At 37.3% G+C, this 22,887-nt stretch overlaps 1 protein-coding gene across 1 annotated transcript in view; it reads left to right on the top strand.

The window, feature by feature from the left end:
* The window catches only part of Lonp2 (lon peptidase 2, peroxisomal), an 85,847-nt gene that overhangs the window by 2,638 nt on the left and 60,322 nt on the right, over nt 1-22,887 (top strand). Inside the window, exons 2-7 of the mRNA XM_048355663.1 lie at nt 5,313-5,547; nt 9,282-9,413; nt 11,297-11,419; nt 13,988-14,151; nt 16,399-16,493; nt 19,944-20,202. Coding sequence (XP_048211620.1) covers nt 5,313-5,547; nt 9,282-9,413; nt 11,297-11,419; nt 13,988-14,151; nt 16,399-16,493; nt 19,944-20,202 — 1,008 coding nt within the window. The remainder of the gene's footprint in view (nt 1-5,312; nt 5,548-9,281; nt 9,414-11,296; nt 11,420-13,987; nt 14,152-16,398; nt 16,494-19,943; nt 20,203-22,887) is intronic.

Here is a 22,887-nt window from a genome sequence, read left to right as displayed (position 1 = left end):
ACCTTATTTTGCCTATAGTTTTGTTTTGTTTTTTGCCTTCTGTGCTTAGATATTTGGTTGAGGCAAAAGAGTTCATGATTAGATTTTCTTTTGTTTTATTTATACTGAAATAATATTGATTGCCCAATACACTGAATTTTTTTTTTTGGGGGGGGGCAGTCCTGGGCTGTGAACTCAGGGCCTGAGCACTGTCCCTGGCTTCTTTTTTGCTCAAGGCTAGCACTCTGCCACTTGAGCCACAGCGCCACTTCTGGCCATTTTCTGTATATGTGGTGCTGAGGAATCGAATCCAGGGCACTCTTGCCACTAGGCTATATTCCTAGCCCCCCAATACACTGAATTTTAAAAGTAGAGTTAGGCATTTTTAGATTTGAATCACTGTTGATACTATTCTGGCAAGGTTTTAGAGGATTTTTTTCTTTCATGTAAATGATTCCAAAATAACAGTAACTAAACTCATATGGAACATAATCACTGATATTCAGATATTGTGTTAGCTGATCCTGAATATGTTACCTTTGTTTTAAATTACTAGAAGTGTTAGATAACTCATTGAAACTAGTAAACATATAATGAAAAGTCTTCATTTAATTTTCAGCACTGTAAATCATTTAGTTATTGTTAAAATCATCTAGTTACTTAGAAATTGTTCAATACTTGGAAAGTATATGTAGAAACATTGTACCATAATCCTTAGCAATACTTTCCAAAGTCTTGAAACATCATGGTTTTCAAAACACTCTTTAAAAAGACAGTGATTTAAGTACAGATATGGAGCTGTCCATAGCTTTAGTCTGTTTCTTTACAGACAGATCTGTCCTTTTGCAAGTTTTTTTGTTGTTGTTCATTTGTTTGTTTTGGGTGTTTTTGTTTTGTTTTGCCAGTTACCTTTGCAGACGATTGTGGTGCCCGGTTGGGAGATAGAGTACCCTGAATCAGCCTCCCAACAGTAGAAGGAATTTACTCCTCCATGTTCTTGCCACACAGTAATGAATTCCCTATGACACTGCCTTTGCCTTTTTTGCTGCACAGTCCCTTCTGCATGCTACTTACTGTGCAGGCATGTTGCCTGACAAGATCCTTTTTGAAAGAGTGTGGCACTTTTCTCCTATGCTACTTCAGGATTCTTTGCATTTCTTTGCCTAACTGAAATGTATTTTTAGTGGATCCTAAATGACCAATTGTTTCCTTGGTGTCACGTTCTGAAGTCCCAGCTGTGAGCGAGGCAGAAATAGTCCCAAGGCCACCTAGGTAAAAGTACAAGACCTTATCTGAAAAACTAAGAAGTGAAAGGGTTGGGAGCATGCCTGAAGTGGTAGAACATTTGCCTACCAAGTGAGAAGTCCATCCTCCAGCAGATGGACAAGATGGATGGCGGTAGACAGACAGACAGACAGACAAGCATAGATAAGCACTACATGTGCTATATCCTTTCAGGCATTTCAGGTCATTCATTCTTATTCCCTGGCTGCCTTTCTTCCAAGTCCTGATCTCATTCTCTGCTGGCTTTCTTATTCATCCATAAGAGTTAAGTTTCTCTTGTCATTTGTCTAACAAAATAGAAGTATTTTATACATAGATGCACAGTTCCATAGTCAGAATTAGTCCTCTTCTACCATTAGACATCTAAGGAATATTTCAGGATCCTCTTCTGCTTTATAAAGCTCAGAGCTATTCTAATGTCTGCTTTGTTTCTAAATCATTATTCATAATGGTGACAAATTCTTCCCCAAATTACCAACTATTTAAGAACTAAAAAGCTGTTTCTGTGGCTCTTTCTCAGAAATTAACTTTTCAATTTTTGCAGAGTTTTGGCAGAAGTGCTTCTTTGTTATTAAGATATAAGCATTATGTTAATAGCTGTGGTTCTACTGCCTCAGCTTTTAGAAGTTATAGTAATAATTATTTCTATACTTATGCTATGTATTCATATTTCCCAGTGCTGCGAAAAATAAAAACCTTCATAAAACCTAATTCCACTGAGCACCCCTGACTCAGACCTGTAATTCTAACAACTCAGGAGGCTGAGGACTCTGAGGCTGAGATCTGAGGATCATGGTTCAGAGCCAGTAGGGGCAGAAAAAGTCCCTGAGACCCTTATCTTCAACTAACCCTTAACTTCAAATGCCAGAAGTGGTGCAGCAGCTGAAGTGGTAGAGCAGAAGAAAGCTCAGGGACAGTGCCTAAGCCCTCAGTTCAAGTCCCAGGACCAGCAAAAAAATAAATAAATGAATAAGTAACCTAATTCAGGAACCCTGTTGCTGTTAAATATACTTGTAATGGTGGATAACTTAATGTTTGTCCAATTTCAGCATCAGTTACTCATTTGTAGTATCATTTGTAGTATGATAATGCTATCTTCCTCAGAGAAGCAAAAAATACATAATGAAATAATGTTTCGGAAGTCTCTTGTAACTTCAGATCATTCTGAAGCTTTTTGTTCCCCCAGATGGGTAGTTTTAAACATGGGTTTCTCACCAGAGGTGTAAGGGGCGTGCTTCACTCTCCTCATCTGGGCACACTGGGCTGTCATTTCAGAAAGGACTCAGGTGGTTGAGGACTCCAGTAAAAAGGGAAGGCTTTAAAGTAAAGGGGAAAAAAAGCAAAATCACATGTTAATATTTACATTCTGTCCTTATCTTAGAAAGCTGCTTTTTTCCCCAATTAGTAGTAGCTTTTAGGTATTCCTTTCACTGCATTTGATGGATTTAAAATACTTTTTGAACTCCTTTATTATGTAAACCATTTTCCACATTACAGAAACCATGTCCCTGTGTGGATTAAAATAGCATAATATTATAAAACTCTGAAGGTAGTATATTTCAATTATGAGTTTCAAGATTTCTTTGACCTGTGATAATATCAGAGTTCTTATAGTATAGATTTATTACTGAGCTACCATGTAAAACAAAAGACATTCGTTTGGATATATGAATTTGAATCTGAATTTGTTATAGATTTAGAGTTGCTTTTTGTCATATTCAGTAATGCATGTGTTAAAATAGGAGAACAGGAATATTTAGAAGGATGACTAACAATATAAAGACTTGGGGATCATAAAGGAAATTATATTAATTGAATTATTTGGACCAAGTAGACAATATAACTGTCTAACACAACATTAAACATGGTTCTTTTTCATTGTTCCTTTACCAGGTGTTCTGTCTCTAACCATCTATAAATTTGCAGGTCAAGTTTTACTTTGAAAAGGTTGTATTTTAGCCAACATTATGTGTGATCATAACAACCAATTAATACATTTAAGACCGTTGTCTCATTAGGAACCTTAGCAGAGGCATAGTGGAACATCATCATCCTCTCTCTCTCTCTCTCTCTCTCTCTCTCTCTCTCTCTCTCTCTGTCTGCCATGGGGTTTGAACTCAGGACCTGTGCACTATCCCTGAGCTCTTTTGCTCAAGGCCAGTGTTCTCCACTTTGAGCCACAGTGCCACTTCTCATTTTCTGGTAGTTAATTGGAGATAAGAGTCTCATGGACTTTCCTGCCTAGGCTGACTTTGAACTGAGATTCTCAGATCTCAGCCTCCTGAGTAGGATTACAAGTGTGAGCCACCAGTACACAGCATCATATTTTCATTATAAGCAAAAATATTTTGTTAGCTTTATAAGAAAATTTATTTTTAGTACTACCACATTTAGTACAATCACATAAGCCAGATAATTTGCCTTTTAATCTGGAGGTTTGGATTTAGCTTATGTGTCTGCCTGTCTCTCTTTTTGGTTTCTTCTCAAGTTCTGTTTTGTAGACCCCTTTAGCCAAGGATTTATTTTCATGTCTGTGGGTGTTTCTGTATACAAACAAAACATCTCTTTCAGGATTAGTAAATTGGTAGTCTAACTTGACTTCCAATCAGTTTAGATATTGCTAACTTTCTCAAGCAATTGAGGTGGTTTTCAGGAAATGGAAAATATAACCTGTCGATTAGTGACTCAAGAAAAGTGGCCACAACAAAAATAATTTATTTGGGTTTTATTCCTTTTATATGTAATATGACCAAGAAAGGGCAAGGAAGGTTAGGTATAGCTCGAAATGAGCTGAGTAGTATAAGGTAATCAAAGGTTACCCATACTCCTCAGGAAGTAAAACTGCTACAGAAGGAATCTGGGTTCACTAAGATGCAAGGTAATCCACCAAACTTCTCCTAGACAGGACTTCTTTTTAACACATTCACTGAGCTACTACTATTCACTGAGCTACTTCTCTACGGTACTCCTGTGAAATTCCTGTGAAGTTCAGCCCATTCACCAACTACAGTACTCCCATCAAGTTGAACACATTCACTGAGCTACTCCTATACAGTACTCCTGTAAAGTTCAGCACATTTGAGGTGAGCAGGAGCATTATTCCAGTCTTACCATTACCCCAGGGTGCTAGTCACTTTAAACTAGATGCTTTTCTGAAATTATTACCTTCCCTATGTCTGTAGAGAGAAAAAACTTTAGTTTCTGACCTGGAAGCATCTCTTATGTAATTTTGGCTTAGTTTTAGTAATTCTTTCTGTGAGTTAAGTTTACATGTTGAATTTCTTGATGAAGAGCTAAGACTTAAAACTTTTTCACCAATTATTAGTAAAGTGATAGTCACAACTAGGTTTATATCTTTTTGAGATGTAGACCCAGTCATGATAATGAGTTATCTCAGATTGTGACCTAAGTTTGTAATGTGGATGTATAGACGTTTTATAGATTCTGTAAGATAATTGATTTGATGTTAGCAATAAAACTGATATTAGAACAGATTTCTTAGATTGGTTTATGATGTTTATACATGTTTATTTAAAATATTAATATTCTGGAATTAAGCTATAAAATTGTCAATTAACTTGTACATTTTTGGGCTTCAATAATACATGTGTGGGAATTTATACCTAATTTTATTTTATTTTTTTCTGCTGGTACTGGATCTTGAATTCAGGACCTCTTACTATGGCTTGGCTTTTTTTGCCCATGGTTGCCACTCTATCCCTTGAGCCTTGCCTTTAGGTGTAGTATTTTACTGGTTAAATGGAAATGAGAGTCTTGAGGTTTTATCTGCCAGGGCTGGCTCTGAACCTAGATTCTCAGGTCTCAGCCTCTTGAGAAAGTAGGCTTACAGGTATGAGCCACCAGGGCCTGGCTATTCCTGTTTTTAACAGCGGTACCAGTTATAGTAAGATCGCATGCTGATGTTAGTGACCCAATGTACCACCTACTGGACGCTAAATTAAGAAAGGGGCTCATTTACACTTTAGATGTTCTTTACTTTTAATGAGTTGTGTTGAACATGTGTAATTCCACCATTTCCTGTTTTTCAGGATTGGGACAGCTGCCCTGGCAGTTCAGGTCGTGGGCAGTAACTGGCCCAAGCCCCATTATACTTTGCTGATTACAGGCCTATGCCGATTCCAGATTGTCCAGGTCTTAAAAGAGAAACCCTATCCTGTTGCTGAAGTGGAACAGTTAGACCGGCTTGAAGAATTTCCCAACACTTGTAAAACTAGGGAGGAGCTAGGAGAACTGTCAGAACAGTTTTACAAATACGCAGTACAGGTAAGTGATTAGCTTCTACTTGTTACTTAAAACTCTTTTGTCTTTGGTTTCTTTGATACCACGAATATTTTGAATCTATTAGGTAGTGATGTGTGTGTTTTTTCAAGTAAAAAGATGGACTCATTGGGGAATTAAAACATATACTGACCGGCCAGGGTCACAGCCCAGACTCAGAAACTGGAATCTCGACCGTAAAAAGCAGGCTGGCCGGCCAGGGCTGCAGCCCGGACTAGGGAGCTGAGACCGACCCGGTAATGATGTTTTTGAGTGGCACACATTTAAATAGTTTAGTAATACTTTAATTTGGTTTTGTCTGTGACTCTACCTAAATCATCCAGACATATTAGCCAATCCTGTCTAAAATTTTTCTAAATGGTATTAATAAAACATTCTTTATAACTTTGAGAGTTACCAAACCAGATCATTATTAAACCTAAATATTTGAAATACTACACAAGTTATTTATTACTAAAATATCCAGGCTCCAATTATAGAAGTTATATTGCTTTAGAGATGTAGGTGGCACTCAGCTATGAATTAAGCCTCTGATGGACTGACTTCAGATCTGGCTAAGACTTTGACTAATCAGAAGATAGAAGAGTGAAGGAAGAGGTGACATTGTCCAAAAAGAAATGTACTCACTACCTGACTCATGAAACTAATGCCATATCACCTTTATAATAAACATTTTTAAAAATTAAAAAAAAACCTCAAGCACTAGGCGTCTTAATTCTAGCCTAGTTTTTGGTTAACTCTAGATAAAACTTCTTTCCATCTTATGTATCAAACCTTAATGAAATATCTTTTGAAATATAATCTTCCACTTTTCTATTGATATAATCCAGTGACTATAAGTAGATCTTTGAGGAATCCATGAAGAGTTGTTTGCAGCCTGTGGTGTTTGTACCCGGTGTGTCTCTTGAAGTAGCATACTCCTATCATGTGAGCATTAACAGAAAATATAGAAGTTGAGAGGTGAACTTTCTGTGGGGGCTAAAAGTGTACTCTGAAGAAGGCATCTTGCTTTGGAAGTAGAAAGTTGCATGCTATATTGAGGAAAGGCAGATACTGGGGGTCAAGTTCCTTTCCTAAGTAAGGCACCTTGGCCTTCACGTTTGTGTTAGAGGCAGTTTTGTGGCTTTTTTTTTTCTACTTTGCCTTTACTTTTCTCCAATTTGAATCTATAGAAAGCTTTTTTAAAGAAGTAAAGATTTTGCAGTGGCACCAGTGAGGTAATGTTTAGCATGAAGCTATCATAAGTTTTATCACTATTAAAACATTTTATATGTAATTTTGTTCTGGTTTTTGTTTTTATGAGCCAGTATAGGAGCTTGAACTCAGACATGGGTATTGTCTTTGAGATCTTTTTGCTCGAGGCTAGTGGTCTACCACTTGAAGCTCCACTTCTGGTTTTTGGTGGCTAATTGGAGATAAGTCTCACAGACTTTCTTTCCCTGGTTGGGTTCAAGCCAAGTACCTCAGGTCTCAGCTTCCTAAGTAGCCAGGATTATAGGCAGAGCCATCAGCACCTGGCTTCTGGTTTTTATTCATATCCAATTAGTGGGGGGGGAGGGGGAGATTGTTTTAGGGTTTTTTGTTTGGTTTGGTTTTGGTTGTAGGGCTTGAATTCAGGGTCTGGGAGCTGTCCCTGAGCTTGTTCACTCAATGCTAGCACTCTATCACTTTGAGCCACAGCTCCACTTCCATTTTTCTGGTAGTTAATTGGAGCTAAGTGTTTCATGGACTTTTTCCTGCCTAGGCTGGCTTGGAACTGCAATCATCAGATCTCAGCCTCCTGAGTAGCTAGTGAAGATTACAGGCATAAGCCACTGGTACCCAGCCTTGTTTTTGTTTTATGTTAAATACTTGCATAAATTTCATTGGCCTTGGGTATCATCATTATTCCTCTTTTAAGTAGTAAGATTTTTAATTAATACTTTTCTTTCATCCCTTTTATAGTTCCTTCTACAGCCCCATCAACAGGAATTTTCTAACAGAAGTTAGGAAAAATTTTATCTGTGTGCTTACCAAACTTTATTTAAATTCAACAGTAGGTCCAAATTTAAAAAAAACTAACAAACTGAAAATACAAGGAAGTTTGGAGTATCCTTTTACTTTGAGTAAAAGGTTCTAATTGGCCATGGGTATAGGTTAAATTTCTTAGTATAGTACAAGAACCCTTTGTAACTTGTCTGAGGCCTATATACTTTGCCTCATTGAATAGCAAAGAGTCTCTCATCTTCTTTTTATATTTCTGAGACTGCCTTCTGTTCTCTGCTGGGAGTACTCTTCCTTTTCTAAATTTTCATATTTAATTCATAGTTTCCCAATTCCTATAAGGTTAGTGTACCTTTCTCTGTGACTTCTCAATTCATTATTAGTGCTTATCACTTAGTATAGGATGTCTTATAGATTGTATCGCCTTAGAGGTCAAATATCCCTTCTAATATCTGTTAGCTCTCTTGTACTGAACAGTGAGTGTATTTGGTCCAGGAAGTAATTCCCACTCAGCAAAGGCTGGGGGATGAGTTTTATGTTCTTAGGTTTTTAGCATGAATTCCTAGGAACAAGGATCTTCAAATTTTTATTATTTGTTTGCCCCATCTGAACATTTTCATCCTAACTATACTTTTAATTCCCTTAATTCCTAGCAAGTAATGGATAAGTTTCTGAATTACAATGTTTTTAGAGGGCTTTGCTTATTACTTATTTAGCACATCATTTGTGAAGTACTGTAAACTAAGTTTTGCTGTTAACTACAAAATCCCAACCACATAGTATAATAAACATTTCATGCTTAAAACTGATGAGTGTGGTGATACATCTTCCTTCTAGAGTGGATCAGAGATTAATCTGAACATTCTTCCCTTGTTACACACTAAAGCAAAAGAAGGAAAGGTGGCAAATCTTTCAGTGACTTTTAATGTTTTTGCCTAAAAGAAACTCAACCACTCCCTTTGTTTTAAGCACCAACTTAAGACTCAGCTGCCTCTATATTCAGAAGAGGTGAGAAAGAGTATCCTACTATATGCCAGAAAAAAAGGAATTCTTTAATAGTCCTAGTGACTATCACAGGACTATAAGCTTTTTGGCTTAATCTGTTTTAATTCCAGGTTGTGCTCTGGAAGGTTTTTTGGTTTTTATTTTCCTTCTAAAAATCACTCAGTGTTCAGATTCAGGTTAACCCAGCTGTTACACAGAAACTCAGTATTCCATACCCCTGATTGACTCACAGTGGCATCAAAATATTACCAGTTTCCAGAAGACCATAACTACATTGAGATTATGTAAGAGACTGTCTTGTCCTTAAAAACAAGGGTGACGATGTACTTATTTGCAGATGTTCAGCAATAGCATGGGGGTAGTGAGAGAAAGAAAGCAAATGTCATAAAGGTTAAAAATTGGTGAATCTAAGATATATGGGAGTTCATTGTACTTTGTTCTTGCAACTTTGTTGTAAACTTGAATTTTTTTCAAAATAAAATTCAAATCATAGCACAAATTTTAAATAGCACAGAATTTAAATATTAAATACACTTGAACTATGTTTGTTTTTCATACTGATATTTTGAAAATGTCCTTTCCTCTGAAGCCTATTACATGCCTGCACTTTAGAAATCAGTGGTGTTTCAAAACAAAGGTGGAGGCTCAAACCTTAAACCTACATAAGGATCTGAATATGTTAATTCTCAATGCCAGATTTCATTACAAAGACACTTTTTCTCTCCTTCCAGTTAGTCGAAATGTTGGATATGTCTGTCCCTGCAGTTGCTAAATTGAGACGTCTTTTAGATAGTCTTCCAAGAGAAGCTTTGCCAGACATTCTGACTTCAATTATCCGAACAAGCAACAAAGAGAAGCTCCAGGTACAGTGTTCTCTTCTTGAATGCCATGTTGCTTTGTCACTTTTTATTTATATCTGATAGCAGTTAAATTTTGACCTTCAAAGAAAGATAATACATGAAACTTTCTAAGAAGTAGTCAAAATGCTTTTATATTTGCATTGACGTTCAACAGCAACATTTTAGCAGGTTGTGCAAGCTTGTAACCTCAGCACTTGAGGAAGCCAAAGCAGTTCTATGCCATCCTGAGCTACTTAGTGGGACTCTGGTCTCAAAAAGGTGGGTGGGGAAAATGGGTTGCTTTATATTTTTGTGTACATAAGCAACCCTTTTATTTTCACAATTATTGTGAGTATAAAATTTTAATATAATTATGTAAATACACTTTGTTGCAGGGTTTTCTAGATTTGTAGAGCCATGCCCTTTATATCTCATATATAGACCTGCTTTAATAAAATTCTTCATGATGTATGTTGGTGGGGTTTTTTTTTTGTTTTTTCTTAAGACAGGTTCTCACTGGCTAGAAACCATCCATTTGTCCATCTTTTTTGTTCTACCTTCAGACTGCTGGGATTATAGGCATGTATCACCACATTTGTCTCCCTTCTATTTTTTTATATTTCACTCTTAAGAGGAAATATGTGACTTTTCATTTCTATTTCCTTAAAATGAAATGAGTTATAAAGACCCTCGAACCTAATTTGAGAGTAGAATCCTAGATTTACAAGGCTAAAACAGTTTTTTCTGACCCCTATTTTATAGTATTATTTAATATTTATAGAGTATTTTTACTAGAATAAGTCTGTCTTATTGAATTTCTGCTTTCATTGAAACAACTCTATTTTACCAGCTCACTTGATACTTAAATGCCACAATTTTAATAGGAGGAGTTCCTTATACAAACTGATAGGACACACTCATAAACAGTGAGTTGGGAGCAGGAGAAGCCACTCTCTTTGGGCATTAGAAGCCAGCCTATCGTCCTGAGGGAGTCAGGGATCAGCAGACACAGCACACTATCTTGAAGGTTGGTTAATTGTATATGGACAAATTTAACATTTGAATTTAGAGTCTGAAGAGACTCAAAATGTAGGCACATTTTGGGCTTTAATACAATTATTGCTAAAAAGAGTTGACATCAACCTTATAATTGATTCTTGATGGAACTTGGCTTTTTAATTTTCTTTTTTTTCTTTTTGCCAGTTTTGGGGCTTGAAGTCAGGGCTTTGCATCCTCACTGGTGCTTTACTACTTGGCCCACACTTTCACTTCCAGCTTTTTGCTTAATTGGAAATAAGTCTCGTGGATTTGTCTGCCTGGGCTGGCTCTTGAACCTCCATCCTCACATGTCAACATCCTGAGTAGCTAGGATTATAGGTGTGTCGTTGGCATTTCAGCTATGCCTTCATTTTTTTTTTATAAAAAAAATCAAGATTTTTGCTTCTTGTTCACCTCTTCTTGCCGATTATTAAAATTAATTTGGTAGCTAGCTATGTTACAGCATAGAGCCTATCGTGATTATTGACAGGAATTGATGGGGTTCTTTTGTTTTTTAGTGGTAGGCATATATGTCAGAGGTGAGCAGGAGGTTGGATCCCACAGCCCTGTAAAAGCCTATATCCAAGGAGGCTACATCTAGACATCCGTGCCCCAGAATGTCGAGAGTTGCAAGGGACAGCACATTAGGTGGTGGGGTTAACCCCAGATGGCTGCACCAAAGTGGCTTAGTGGTAACTGCCTAAGCTCTACAGCATCACCCTAATATTACTGTTGCAGTGACAATGCCAAAAGGATTTTAGGGTTTGTTTCTTTTGTTTTTTTAATTCAACAATGTAAGTCATTGCTCTGTCAGTGTTTGGGGCCTGTGTTTGTGAAAGAGTTACTGCTAATAGATTGACCTTTTTCAGATCTTAGACGCTGTGAGCCTGGAAGAGCGGTTCAAGATGACCATCCCACTACTTGTCAGACAAATTGAGGGCCTGAAATTGCTTCAGAAAACCAGAAAACCCAAGCAAGATGATGAAAAACGAGTAAATATTTCTTATGTGCCATTTTCTTCCAGTTTTTTTGGTTTGTTTTGCTTTTTTCAAGTGGTGTCAGCAGAGATAAATGGCAAGTTCTTGGTCTTACCAAAGACAGTATTCAGGGTCTGACGCACAGGAGTTTTCAGAGCAAGAATATACTTAAGCTAAAGTTAGAGGCAGATGCTAAGCAACAGTGTATGAGTACACCCTCAAAGGAACCAGAGGATGGCAGTTTGAACAGTAGTGAAATTCACTGATTTAGTTTTGTTGAAAACAGAGTAAGTTGGAAGCCAGGTATGTTGCTGTAGTCCTAGCCACTGGGGAAGCCAAGGCAAGTGGATACATTGAGACCAGGAGCTTGGGGTCAGCCTGGAAAACATAGCAAGACTCAGTCTCTAAAAACAGAAGCGGAACCTTGTCTCAAAATATAATTTAAGGGGCTGGGAATATGGCCTAGTGGCAAGAATGTTTGCCTCGTATACATGAAGCCCTGGGTTCAATTCCCCACCACCATATATATAGAAAATGGCCAGAAGTGGCGCTGTAGCTCAAGTGGCAGAAGGCTAGCCTGGAGCAAAAAGAAGCCAGGGACAGTGCTCAGGCCCTGAATCCAAGGCCCAGGACTGGCAAAAAAAAAAATATATATATATATATATATATATATATATAATTTTTAAAAGGCTGTGGATTTAATTCAGTGATAGAATGCTTGCCTAGCATATACCAGACTCTGGGTTCAATCCCTATTACTGCTGAAAAAATATCTGAATTGAGTCTGTCTTAGATTAAATTACAACCATCGGATTAGTGATTTATTTATTTTGTACAGAAGTAAAACACTGTAGGCTTTATATTAAGAGTCATTAAAATATGCAGTTTACTGTGAGTTCATATACTGTTTAAGAAGAAATTTGTTAGATAAGCATCAGAGTCTCACATTGTAATCCTAGCTAGACAGGAGACTGAGAGCTAGAGGATCAAGATTTGAAGCTAGCCTGGGCAAAAAAGTCCATGAGACTTTGTTTCCAATTAACAAGCAAAATGCTGAACTGGAAGTGTGGCTCAAATGATAGAGCTCCAGACAAGCAAATGGAAAAAGTGTTAGGTCCCTGTATTCATCTCTTGATACTAGCACCAAAAAAACAGAAAGAAACAGTAATTGTAGGGGTCAGAGAGTAACAGAATTAGCTTATAACGACCTCCCTTTAATTGCTTGTAAATACTTTTTTCCTCAACAATGAAATAATTGATTTTTTTTTTTTGAGACAAATAGCTGTGAATCTCAGGTTGGCCTTGAACTGATCCTTTTCTCTCAATTTACCAACTATTAGAATGATTGCAGGAATGTACTACCATGCCTAGTTCATTGATGTACTTTTTAAACTTCAAATTTTTCATATTTTATTATTTTTTTATTTTCATATTTATCGCCAAAACATAATTTTTTAATTTTCTCTCCTAATGACTTGCACAAGAACAGAAGTTTGTATTTGGTATTCATGGCTTTATTCCTTCTATACTTGATATTATTTCCTTAGATTAATTTTTTTTCCCTTTAGTAGTACTGAGCTTTGAACTCATGTCTTGTACTTGCTAAACAGGCACTTTGCCATTCAAGTCAACCTAATATACATGTTTTTATAGAATTATATTTTTATTTACTACTGCTTGTTTACATTTTCATGTTTTGAATATTAAATGGAAATTTGCACAGGTTATAATAGTTGTGAGGGCTTTTAAATATCACCATATCATTTTATTCTAGCAGTAGTTGGAGTTACTTCATGATATTTAGTCAAGAATTTAAATAGTACATAAAATACTTTTAGTATTGGGAAATATGGTGATTTAAGGGAACTATTTCAACATGATGAAACCAAAGTTTGCTAAAGCATTGTAACTGATGGGAAAGGAGAAGTGGTGGTTAGAGCTACTTGTTGGAGAATCATAAGGATAGTAAACAGTGTGGCAGTTAACTCTTAGGGCCCATTGATGAGATTTTTTTTTTTTTTTTGTCGGTCATGGGAGTTGAACCCTGGGCCTGGGTGCTGTCCCTGAGCTCTCCAGCTCAAAGTTAGTGCTCCACCACTTGAGCCACTGTGCCACTTCTGAGATAAAATATTTTCAAAGAAAGAAATCAGTGATTGTAGAGGCAAGTATGGAAAAGTTGAAGATGCTAGAGATTTTGTAATATAGCAGAAAACATGGAATTTATTCAGTGACCAAATGATAAATGATAATGAAAATGAAAATGACTAGTGACTGCAGTAGTAGCTCAAAGAAAGAATTCTTGGGTGTTTAATTATTTTTAATAGGCACTTCCTTTCATTTTTCCCCTGTGTATTACAAGTATGTGCCAAAAAGTCTTGCCTACTCTTTAACAGTGCTTTTGAAATTCTGCTGCCTACATATACACATCTGCTTTTTTATTATTCTGAGTTTTATTTTCAAAAGGTATGTATCAGAGCCACAAAGGTATATATTCTGTACCGATTATAAACTTACTTGTAATAGGGCACTTCATTTTTCCTTACACTTGACACACAGTTTTTTGTTGTTTTTTTTTCTGTTTAGGTTATAGCAATACGTCCTATTAGGAGGATTACACATATCCCAGGCATTTTAGAAGATGAAGATGAGGATGAAGATAATGATGACATTGTCATGCTGGAAAAAAAAATAAAAACATCCAGTATGCCAGAACAGGCCCATAAAGTCTGCGTCAAAGAGATAAAAAGGTAAATTATAAAAGACATTACTTTATTAGTGTTTTTCTTATTAACTGATGCTTATGGAGTCTTGATTCTGCTAGTTTGTGTATCAAGCTGAAAGCTGAATTGTTTGTTTTTTGATCTTTCTTTTTCTTTTGTTTAATCTGTATGTAGACTGCTCTGTCCCATTGAAAACTTTGGTCTTCTGTCTTTTCATGGATTTTCTAATGGTTTCTACCTTTGTGAAATGTTTTCTCCCTTTTTCTTTATTCCTCAGAAGACTAATTCTTTTATTTATTTACTTATTTTTATTGCCAAGGTGATTACAGAGGGGTTACAGTTACATACTTAAAGTAGTGAGTACATTTCTTGTCAAACTTGTTACCCGCTCCTTCATTTTTCTCCCAAGATTCTAATTCTTTTTTTTTTTTTTTTTTTTTTTTTTTTGGCCAGTCCTGGGCCTTGGACTCAGGGCCTGAGCACTGTCCCTGGCTTTTTCCTGCTCAAGGCTAGCACTCTGCCACCTGAGCCACAGCGCCCCTTCTGGCCGTTTTCCATTTATGTGGTGCTGGGGAATCGAACTGAGAGCTTCATGTGTAGGAGGCAAGCGCTCTTGCCACTAGGCCATATTCCCAGCCCAAGATTCTAATTCTTAACGTAGTTTTTAAAATTTTATTTACATACTTAGTTTTTGAAACAGGGTCTCTTTGTGTGTAGTTTAAGCTGGCTTGGACCTGAAGACCTTCCCCAAGTGCTGAGATCATAAGCAGATGTTACCCTACCAGCTATTAAAACATTATTTTTAAAAAATCTGTTTTACAACACCATGCTACATGTCTCCATGTTCGCATCATGTGTCCTGTCTCCTGGCTCGTCTCCAGTCACCATGGCGTCCCTATTCAGATCTCCATTGGAGCTGAATTCGTTTATTAGTATTGTTTTTGTCCTATCTTTCCTCTCTAGCCTGTTTCCTAACAGTGTTAAGGGTATTTGTAGGCTGCAGGCCTTTGTAACAACTGGCTGCCTGCAGACTGCTAATGCTCTAATAAAGACTCCAAGATTCAATCCTTCAAAAAAATTTTTACATTTTAAACATTTAAATACATTGTAATCATCCTCCTGAATTCAAAATACTTTCACTACACCCCCCCCCCCTTTGTGGCAGTACTAGGGTTTGAACTTGGCTTCACACTTGCTGCATTTCCTTGCTTGTTCAGCTATGCCATGTGAGCCACATCTCCAGCTGTAATCTTTTCTTAAATACTGAGGAGACATACCATTTCCCTGTATTTCTACATTCTGCTACGAGGCTTAAGTGTTGTAGCTTCCTTTTCACTGTCTAGAAGAATAGACCATACTTCTTTGTTTAGATACAGTGTTTAGTTATTCTTATATCTTCACCTGACACTGAGATCTTTTCTTTCGTTTGTGTTGCTCGGGTTGAAACCCAGGGCATTCTAGGCATGCATTCTACCACTGAGCTACTTCCTCAGCTCTGTTTCTTTCTTTAGATTGTAAATTCCAGAGAACAGTAACTGTAGGTTTTTCTTTGTACAGGACAGAGTCAATGTGCATTGATAACAAAATAAGACATACAGTTATTTATATAACCTTAGTTAGAATGTCATTTTTCCTTTATATTGCAACATGTATGCTCTTGTGTGTATGTTCATGTTTGAGTATGTGGACTGGCTAAGGCTTGAACTCAAGGCCTGGGCACTGGGCACTGTCTCTTAGCTTTTTCACTCAAGACTAATGTTCTGTCACTTGAGCCACAGCTCCATTTCCAGCCTTTTGATGATTAACTGAAGATAAGTCTCACAGAATTTCCTGCCTGGGCTGGCTTCAAACCTCTATCCTCACATCTCAGCTTCTTGAGTATCTAGGATTATAGGCGTAAGACACCTACACAAATTATTTTTATTAACTAGCTATTTAAAAACATTTCTCAGGCTGGACACCTGTAATCCTAAGAGATTTGAGGATCACAGTTTGAAGCCAGCCCAGACAGGAAAGTCTATGAGACTAACCTCCAAAACACCAAAAGAAGAAGAGTAGAGGCTTATGTGGTAGAGCACTATTAGCACAAAAGCTTCAGCCCCCAGTCTCTTAAGTTCAAGCCCCAGGATGGGCACCAAAAAAAAAAAAAGCCACCAAAACCTTTTCAGATTTTTTGTTTAAATATGCATGATGTAGAAACATGCTTGATTTTATTTTTCTGTTCTATAGAGTTTTATCCTCTTGAATATATCTGTTTTGTATTCTTCCCCACAGACTCAAAAAAATGCCTCAGTCAATGCCCGAATATGCTCTGACTAGAAATTATTTGGAGCTCATGGTGGAACTTCCTTGGAATAAAAGTACAACTGGTAGGCCAACAAAATAACACTTCAGTTTTAGTCTAGTTGTCACTAAGAAAGCTTACATAAATTATTGAAAGAGATTATCCTTTCCCTATTTAGCATTTTTGGTGCCTTACTGAAAGTTGATTGTGCATGTATAAGTTTATGTCTGAGCTGATTTTTCTATTGGCTTGGGTGTCTGCTTTTATGTCCAGAACCATACTTTCTTATTACTGTAGTTTGTAAAATAACTCAGAATCAGGCAGCTGATGGTCTTTATTCTCTTTGTTCAAGATTGCTTTGGCTAATTTGAGTTCTTCTGTAATTCCCTATGAATTTTAGAGGTTTTTCCTATTTGCACTAAAAATGTCACGGGAATTTTTCTATTCTGCCATTTTGATGATGTCACAGCCTGTATTAGTGTTTTAGTTTTTGGGGTTTTTTTTCCCTTTGGTGTTGGTTGTGGGGTTTGAACTCGGGCCTGGAGCTCTTTTACTCAAGGCTAGCACTCTACCACCCTTTTTTTTTGGTCAGCCTTAGGATTTGAACTCAGGGCCTGGGCTGTTCCTGAGCTACTTTTTGCTCAAGGCAAGCACTCTACCACTTGAGCCACAGCACAACTTCTGGCCCTTTCTGTGTATGTGGTACTGAGAAACCCAGGGCTTCATGCATGCTGGGCAAGCGCTCTACCAATAAGCCACATTCCCAGCCCTGCAGTTGTGTCTTATAAAGACTGTTGGCTTAGACTTCCTGAGCCTCACACTAGGCCATGCATCCTCACCTGTCATGGTGACCTGGAGGGTCAGTCCTTTTTAAAAACTTTCCCTGGTGACATGAACAATTTTAATGACATTTTGGAGCCAAAAGAAGGGCCTCTATCTACAACTTATAGTTGAGTATGAAACACCTACCTTTTAAACCCTCAGTATACAGCTTCATAGATGATGTTTGCTAGTATTATTTGTGGTCTTTCTGCCCTACTTTTTGTTTCCTTTAAAAAAAATCAGTAAAGCTTTAATTTGGGTAATCACTTTAAACATAAGCACAGAGAGGCTCTGGTACAGAGCCTAGGCCCTGAGTTTAAGCCCAAGAACCAGCAAACAAACAAAAAAATAATTGCCATTGAAGAGAGGATAATAGTAGAGCAGATTTACTATTTTGAAATTTTTCTCCTACCAGAGCTTATTTAAATTCTTTTTATCCCTTAATAGATTTTTTCCTATATCAAATGCATTTGATACCAGTTTTTCTATGTATTTCCTTGGTGGCAATATACATTCTGTTTTTTTCTAGTTTGCATTTGGTTTTGTTATTGGTTAAGTTTACGAATAGATTCATTGAGTTCTCCAGATGTTAGTGACATGCCTATGATCCTAGGCTGAGATCTGAGCATCATGATTGTAAGCCAACCTGGATATGCATATTTGTGAGACTCCTATCTCTAACCAAAGAGCAAAAGAAGAAAGCTAGAACTGGAGGTATGGAAAACATCAAGTGAGAGCTTGAGGCCCTGAGTTCAAGCCCTATGAGAGACACACACACTTACAAACACATACACACACACACATACACATACAATTACAGGATTTACTGAGTTTAATAGTAGATTGCTAGCTTAAATTACTGTTGATATAAAAGTAACTATATGAGTCCCTTTAAAAAAAAGAACAACTATATTACCCCATTAACACAATATCCACACAAAAAATAATGGATACTTCAAAAACACTAGTTTCCAAAATACATTCAGGGTTTTTCTTTTTTTTTTTTTTTTTTCCAGTCCTGGGCCTTGGACTCAGGGCCTGAGCACCATCCCTGGCTTCTTTTTGCTCAAGGCTAGCACTCTGCCACTTGAGCCACAGCGCCACTTCTTGCCATTTTCTATATATGTGGTGCTTGGGAATCGAACCCAGGGCTTCATGTATATGAGGCAAGCACTCTTGCCACTAGGCCATATTCCCAGCCACATTCAGGGTTTTTTATAGATTAGAAAATAGTAATTTATAGCCGGTATCAGTGGCTTACTCTTATAATCTTAGCTACTCAGGAGGCTGAGATAGGATAACAGTTCAAAGCCAGCCTGGGAAGGTAAGTCTGGGAGACTTATCTCCAATTAACCACCAGAAAACCAGAAGTGGCGTTGTACCTCAAGTGGTAGAGCACTAGACTTGAGTTGAAGAGCTCAGGGACAGTGCCCAGTCCCAGATTTCAAGCCCCCCATGACAGAAAGGAAGGAAGGAAGGAAGGAAGGAAGGAAGGAAGGAAGGAAGGAAGGAAGGAAGGAAGGAAGGAAAAGAAGGAAATAGTAATTCTTAATTTATTAAAAGATTCTTGTCTAGCATGAGGAAGTCCTGAGTTTGATTCCTACTTCCACAAAAAAACAGGGAGGGGAGGAGGGAAAATAAAGAGGAGAGGAAGTACTGTAAGAAAAGAGGAAGGGAGAGAAAGGAAGAAGAGAGAAGGAAACCAGCCTCTTAGACTTAGAAGACCATCCTTTCTGGCACTAGGAATGTTTGTTTTTCTCAAAGAGGTTAAAATGAAGCATATTTATGTTAAATGAACTATGCTATGAGTTTCCGGTTTAAAACTCCCCAAGGTTAGCATTTCTGGATAGGGTGCTTTAACACATTTGCTTATGAATATGGCTTGTAGATCTTCCTATAGATTTTATTCCTCTTAAGGTATTGGTTTAGGGCTGGGAATATGGCCTAATGGCAAGAGCGCTTGCCTCCTACACATGAAGCTCTAGGTTCGATTCCCCAACACCACATATATGGAAAACGGCCAGAAGGGGCGCTGTGGCTCAGGTGGCAGAGTGCTAGCCTTGAGTGGGAAGAAGCCAGGGATGGTGCTCAGGCCCTGAGTCCAAGGCCCAGGACTGGCCAAAAAAAAAAGATATTGGTTTATCCATTCATCAACTAAAATGATAGCAGCACAGAGATTAAATTTTTAGTGTGTATTATCTCAGGCAATATTAAATCTTAAACAGAAAAACTAAAACCAAGTATAGGTCTCCTCAAAGACTCATTTAGAAATTTGTCTTTTTTTTCCTTTTTGTTTGTAGTTCTGGGGTTGAACTCAGGGCCACGTTTATCATTCACAGCTTACACTCTACCACTTCATGCCTCCAGTTAATTAGAATCTTATTGCCTGGGATGGCTTTAAACTATGATGCCTTCAGAGTAGGAATATAGATATGAATCACTAGCATGTGGCTCCAAATGTATTCTTTTTTAAAATTATAATTTTATTATCCTTAGTTGTACATAAAGGTTACCATTCAACAAATCAGTTACAAGTACTTGACTGATATTACCCCTTTCATCATTCTCCCCCATCTCTCCCAACTCAACCCATCCCGCAACATTTGCAATATTAATAACATTTTTTTCTAAAAAAATATTTCTGCCTTTGCCAAGTTTGAAAGGAGTTCTTTCACTTAGATATTCCATGATATTTCTGTTGGTGTTTTGACAGATCGCCTGGACATTAGAGCAGCCCGGATTCTTCTGGATAATGATCATTATGCCATGGAAAAATTGAAGAAAAGAGTTCTGGAATATTTGGCAGTTAGACAGCTGAAAAACAACCTGAAGGGTCCAATTCTGTGCTTTGTTGGTCCTCCTGGAGTTGGCAAAACAAGTGTGGGAAGATCTGTGGCCAAGACTCTTGGTAGAGAGTTCCATAGGATTGCACTTGGAGGAGTGTGTGATCAGTCGGATATTCGAGGACACAGGTAAAATACTTGTCTCAGCTTAATCTTTGATTCTGCCTTCCTTACACTGATTAGAGCTTCTCCCAAGCAGATCCATAATATATATCCACTTTTCTTTAAAAGGACTGTTTGTGGTATATTGAGCCAAAGGGGCTTTTCCAAGATGTTAGCTAGTCTAGATCCAATAAACACAATGGGCTACCCAATTAAATTTGACAGTTTTGTGGTAGTGAGTAAATAGTCTGAGTTTCAGCTTTTCTGAAATTTCAATTGAATGTAATTGTAAATTACTTTTTAATTGTTTTTCATGTCTTTACATTCATTTTGTCCTAACATTTCATAAATAATGAGGACTAAACCTTCAGGGCAGATAAGAACAGGTTAAAAAAAAAACAAAACAAAACCTTTTTTTTGGCAATACCAGGTTTGAACTCAGAAGCTTGCACTTACTAGACAAATGTCCTACCACTTAGGCCATATCCCCAGCCCACCCCATAAGTAGTCTTTGATAGCAAATCATTCTGCTTGCACTTTGAATTTGCTTTTGTGAAAGCTGGCATGTATATTGTGAATATGAGTAGTAAAGAGGAATGTCAGCATAATTACTAAAGCTTAGCCTTCAATATTGGACTCATTTTCTATTACAATTATTAAACTATAAAACTGTGTCTCTCATTAATCTATATTATTAGAATCATATTTGTGTTAAATATATTGCTTGCTTTTCTTGTCTCTTGACTTGATTGGAACAGCCTTAGGGAAGAAGATAGATATTTCATGGCTTAAAGGTTTTATAAGAGCTGGGCACCAGTGGCTCATGGCTATATTAGCCACTAAGGAGACGGAGATCTGAGAATCATGGTTTGAAGCCAGCCCAAGCAGGAAAATCTGAGACTCTTATCTTCAACCACCAAAAAGCCAGAAATGAAGCTTTGGTATAAATGGTTAAACATTAGCCTTGAATTCAAGCTTGGGGATAGGGCCCAGGTCCTGGTAAGCTCCAGGACATACATACATATTTCATAACAGTTGTAGGTTGTGAGAAAATGCATCTATAGTGTGTTTTAAAATAGTGGAATGTTTACCAATATTTGTATTTTTTCCTCCCTAGTAGTAACTGCAGGAATAGCCTAGCATATGAAAGGCCCTGGGTTTGAACTAAAACATTACAAAAATTTAAATATAGAAGTCCAATTATGTGTGAAATAATACATATTATTTTAACATCTTAACTTCCCATTTTTTTATTCACAAGAATTTCTGACCTCAGGTGGAAATAGGAAACTTTTAAAAACAATTCCTATGAGCAATGGTTATTTTATTCTTTTTTTATTTGCTTGACATTCTTACGCATCAAAGAAGGATCATTCCAAGGTTTTAATAACTAAGCAATGAGAATACAGATCAGGATCCGGAATTGATTTTGAACATTTCTCTTCTTGGCAATTTCAAAATGGATTTTTATTCTCAAATGTGCCACTAGAGGCTGTAGTTTGCTTTCCTAATAAAATTGACATTGATACTCTTGGACCAACAGAGGAGAGCTAGAAGTAGAATAAAAATACTCTGATTTTACTTTATAAGCTTTTAGGAGGTGTTCCCCATTCAAGTGACTTGGATTCAGTGACACTGGTTTTGATTATTTCTTATCTTTAGTATTCTGTAAGTGTTTGATGGTATCTAGAGAATGCCTCTGTAGGAGTAATGTTATAAAGAATTGATGTTTTGGGTATGTGACATGCTGAAGATTTGTCCTTATTTTACCATGGTACCAGTTTTTCTGTAGTGCTTGTAAAGTATTTACAATGGGCTTGAAACATAGTGAGTATTCCGTAGTATTCACTTTATTATTCTTTATTAAAGCTACTACTCTTGTAACAGATTTATAAGCTCTTCAGCTCAAGGCCAGCACTTTACCACTTAAGCCACAGCACCACTTCCAATTTTCTGGTGGTTAATTAGAGATAAAAGTCACAGACCTTCTAGCTTTGGCTGGCTTTGAACCTCAGTCCTCAGATCTCAACCTCCCAACTAGCTAGGATTACAGGCATGGGCCACTGGAGCCCCAGCTCAGTCCGACTTCTTTTTGTGCCATTACTGGGGCTTGAACTCAGGGCCTCATACTCTCACTTGGCCTTTTCCACTCATAGCTGGTACACTATTACTCGAGCCACACCTCTAGTTCGTTTTTTTGTTTGTTTGTTTGTTTTTGCTGGTTAATTGGAGACTAGAATCTTGGCATATTTGTCTGCCTGAGCTGGCTTCGAACAATAATCCTCAGATCTCAGTCTCCTGAGTAAGACTGTAGGTATGAGCCACTGGTACCTGGCTCAGAGTGAATTTTTATAAACTTCAATCTGATTTTTAAATTGTATTCTAAAACATTCTATTCTCAGCATTAAAAATATGCCTAACCAGGTTCCGATGGCTCATACCTATAACCATTCAAAAACCAGAAGTGGAGCTCTGGCTCAAAGTGGTAGAGTGCTAGCCTTGGGCAAAAAAGCTCAGGTACAGCACCCAGGCCCTGAGTTCAAGTCCCACAACAGCCAAAAAAACCCAAAGTATTTCCTAGTGGTAGAGCATATGTACTTATCATGGGTCTTGTTACATCTTATGAACATTGTTAAGTTTAAGCAAATACCTCTTTTAAATCTTTACATAAAATATGTTCACTTTTTCCAAAGGAGTATACTTTAATGTGAC

This window comes from Perognathus longimembris, chromosome 10, assembly GCF_023159225.1.
Source record: "Perognathus longimembris pacificus isolate PPM17 chromosome 10, ASM2315922v1, whole genome shotgun sequence".
Taxonomy (NCBI): domain Eukaryota; kingdom Metazoa; phylum Chordata; class Mammalia; order Rodentia; family Heteromyidae; genus Perognathus; species Perognathus longimembris.
Note: the sequence above shows the minus strand (reverse complement) of the source record. Positions and strands in the feature narration are given on the sequence as shown.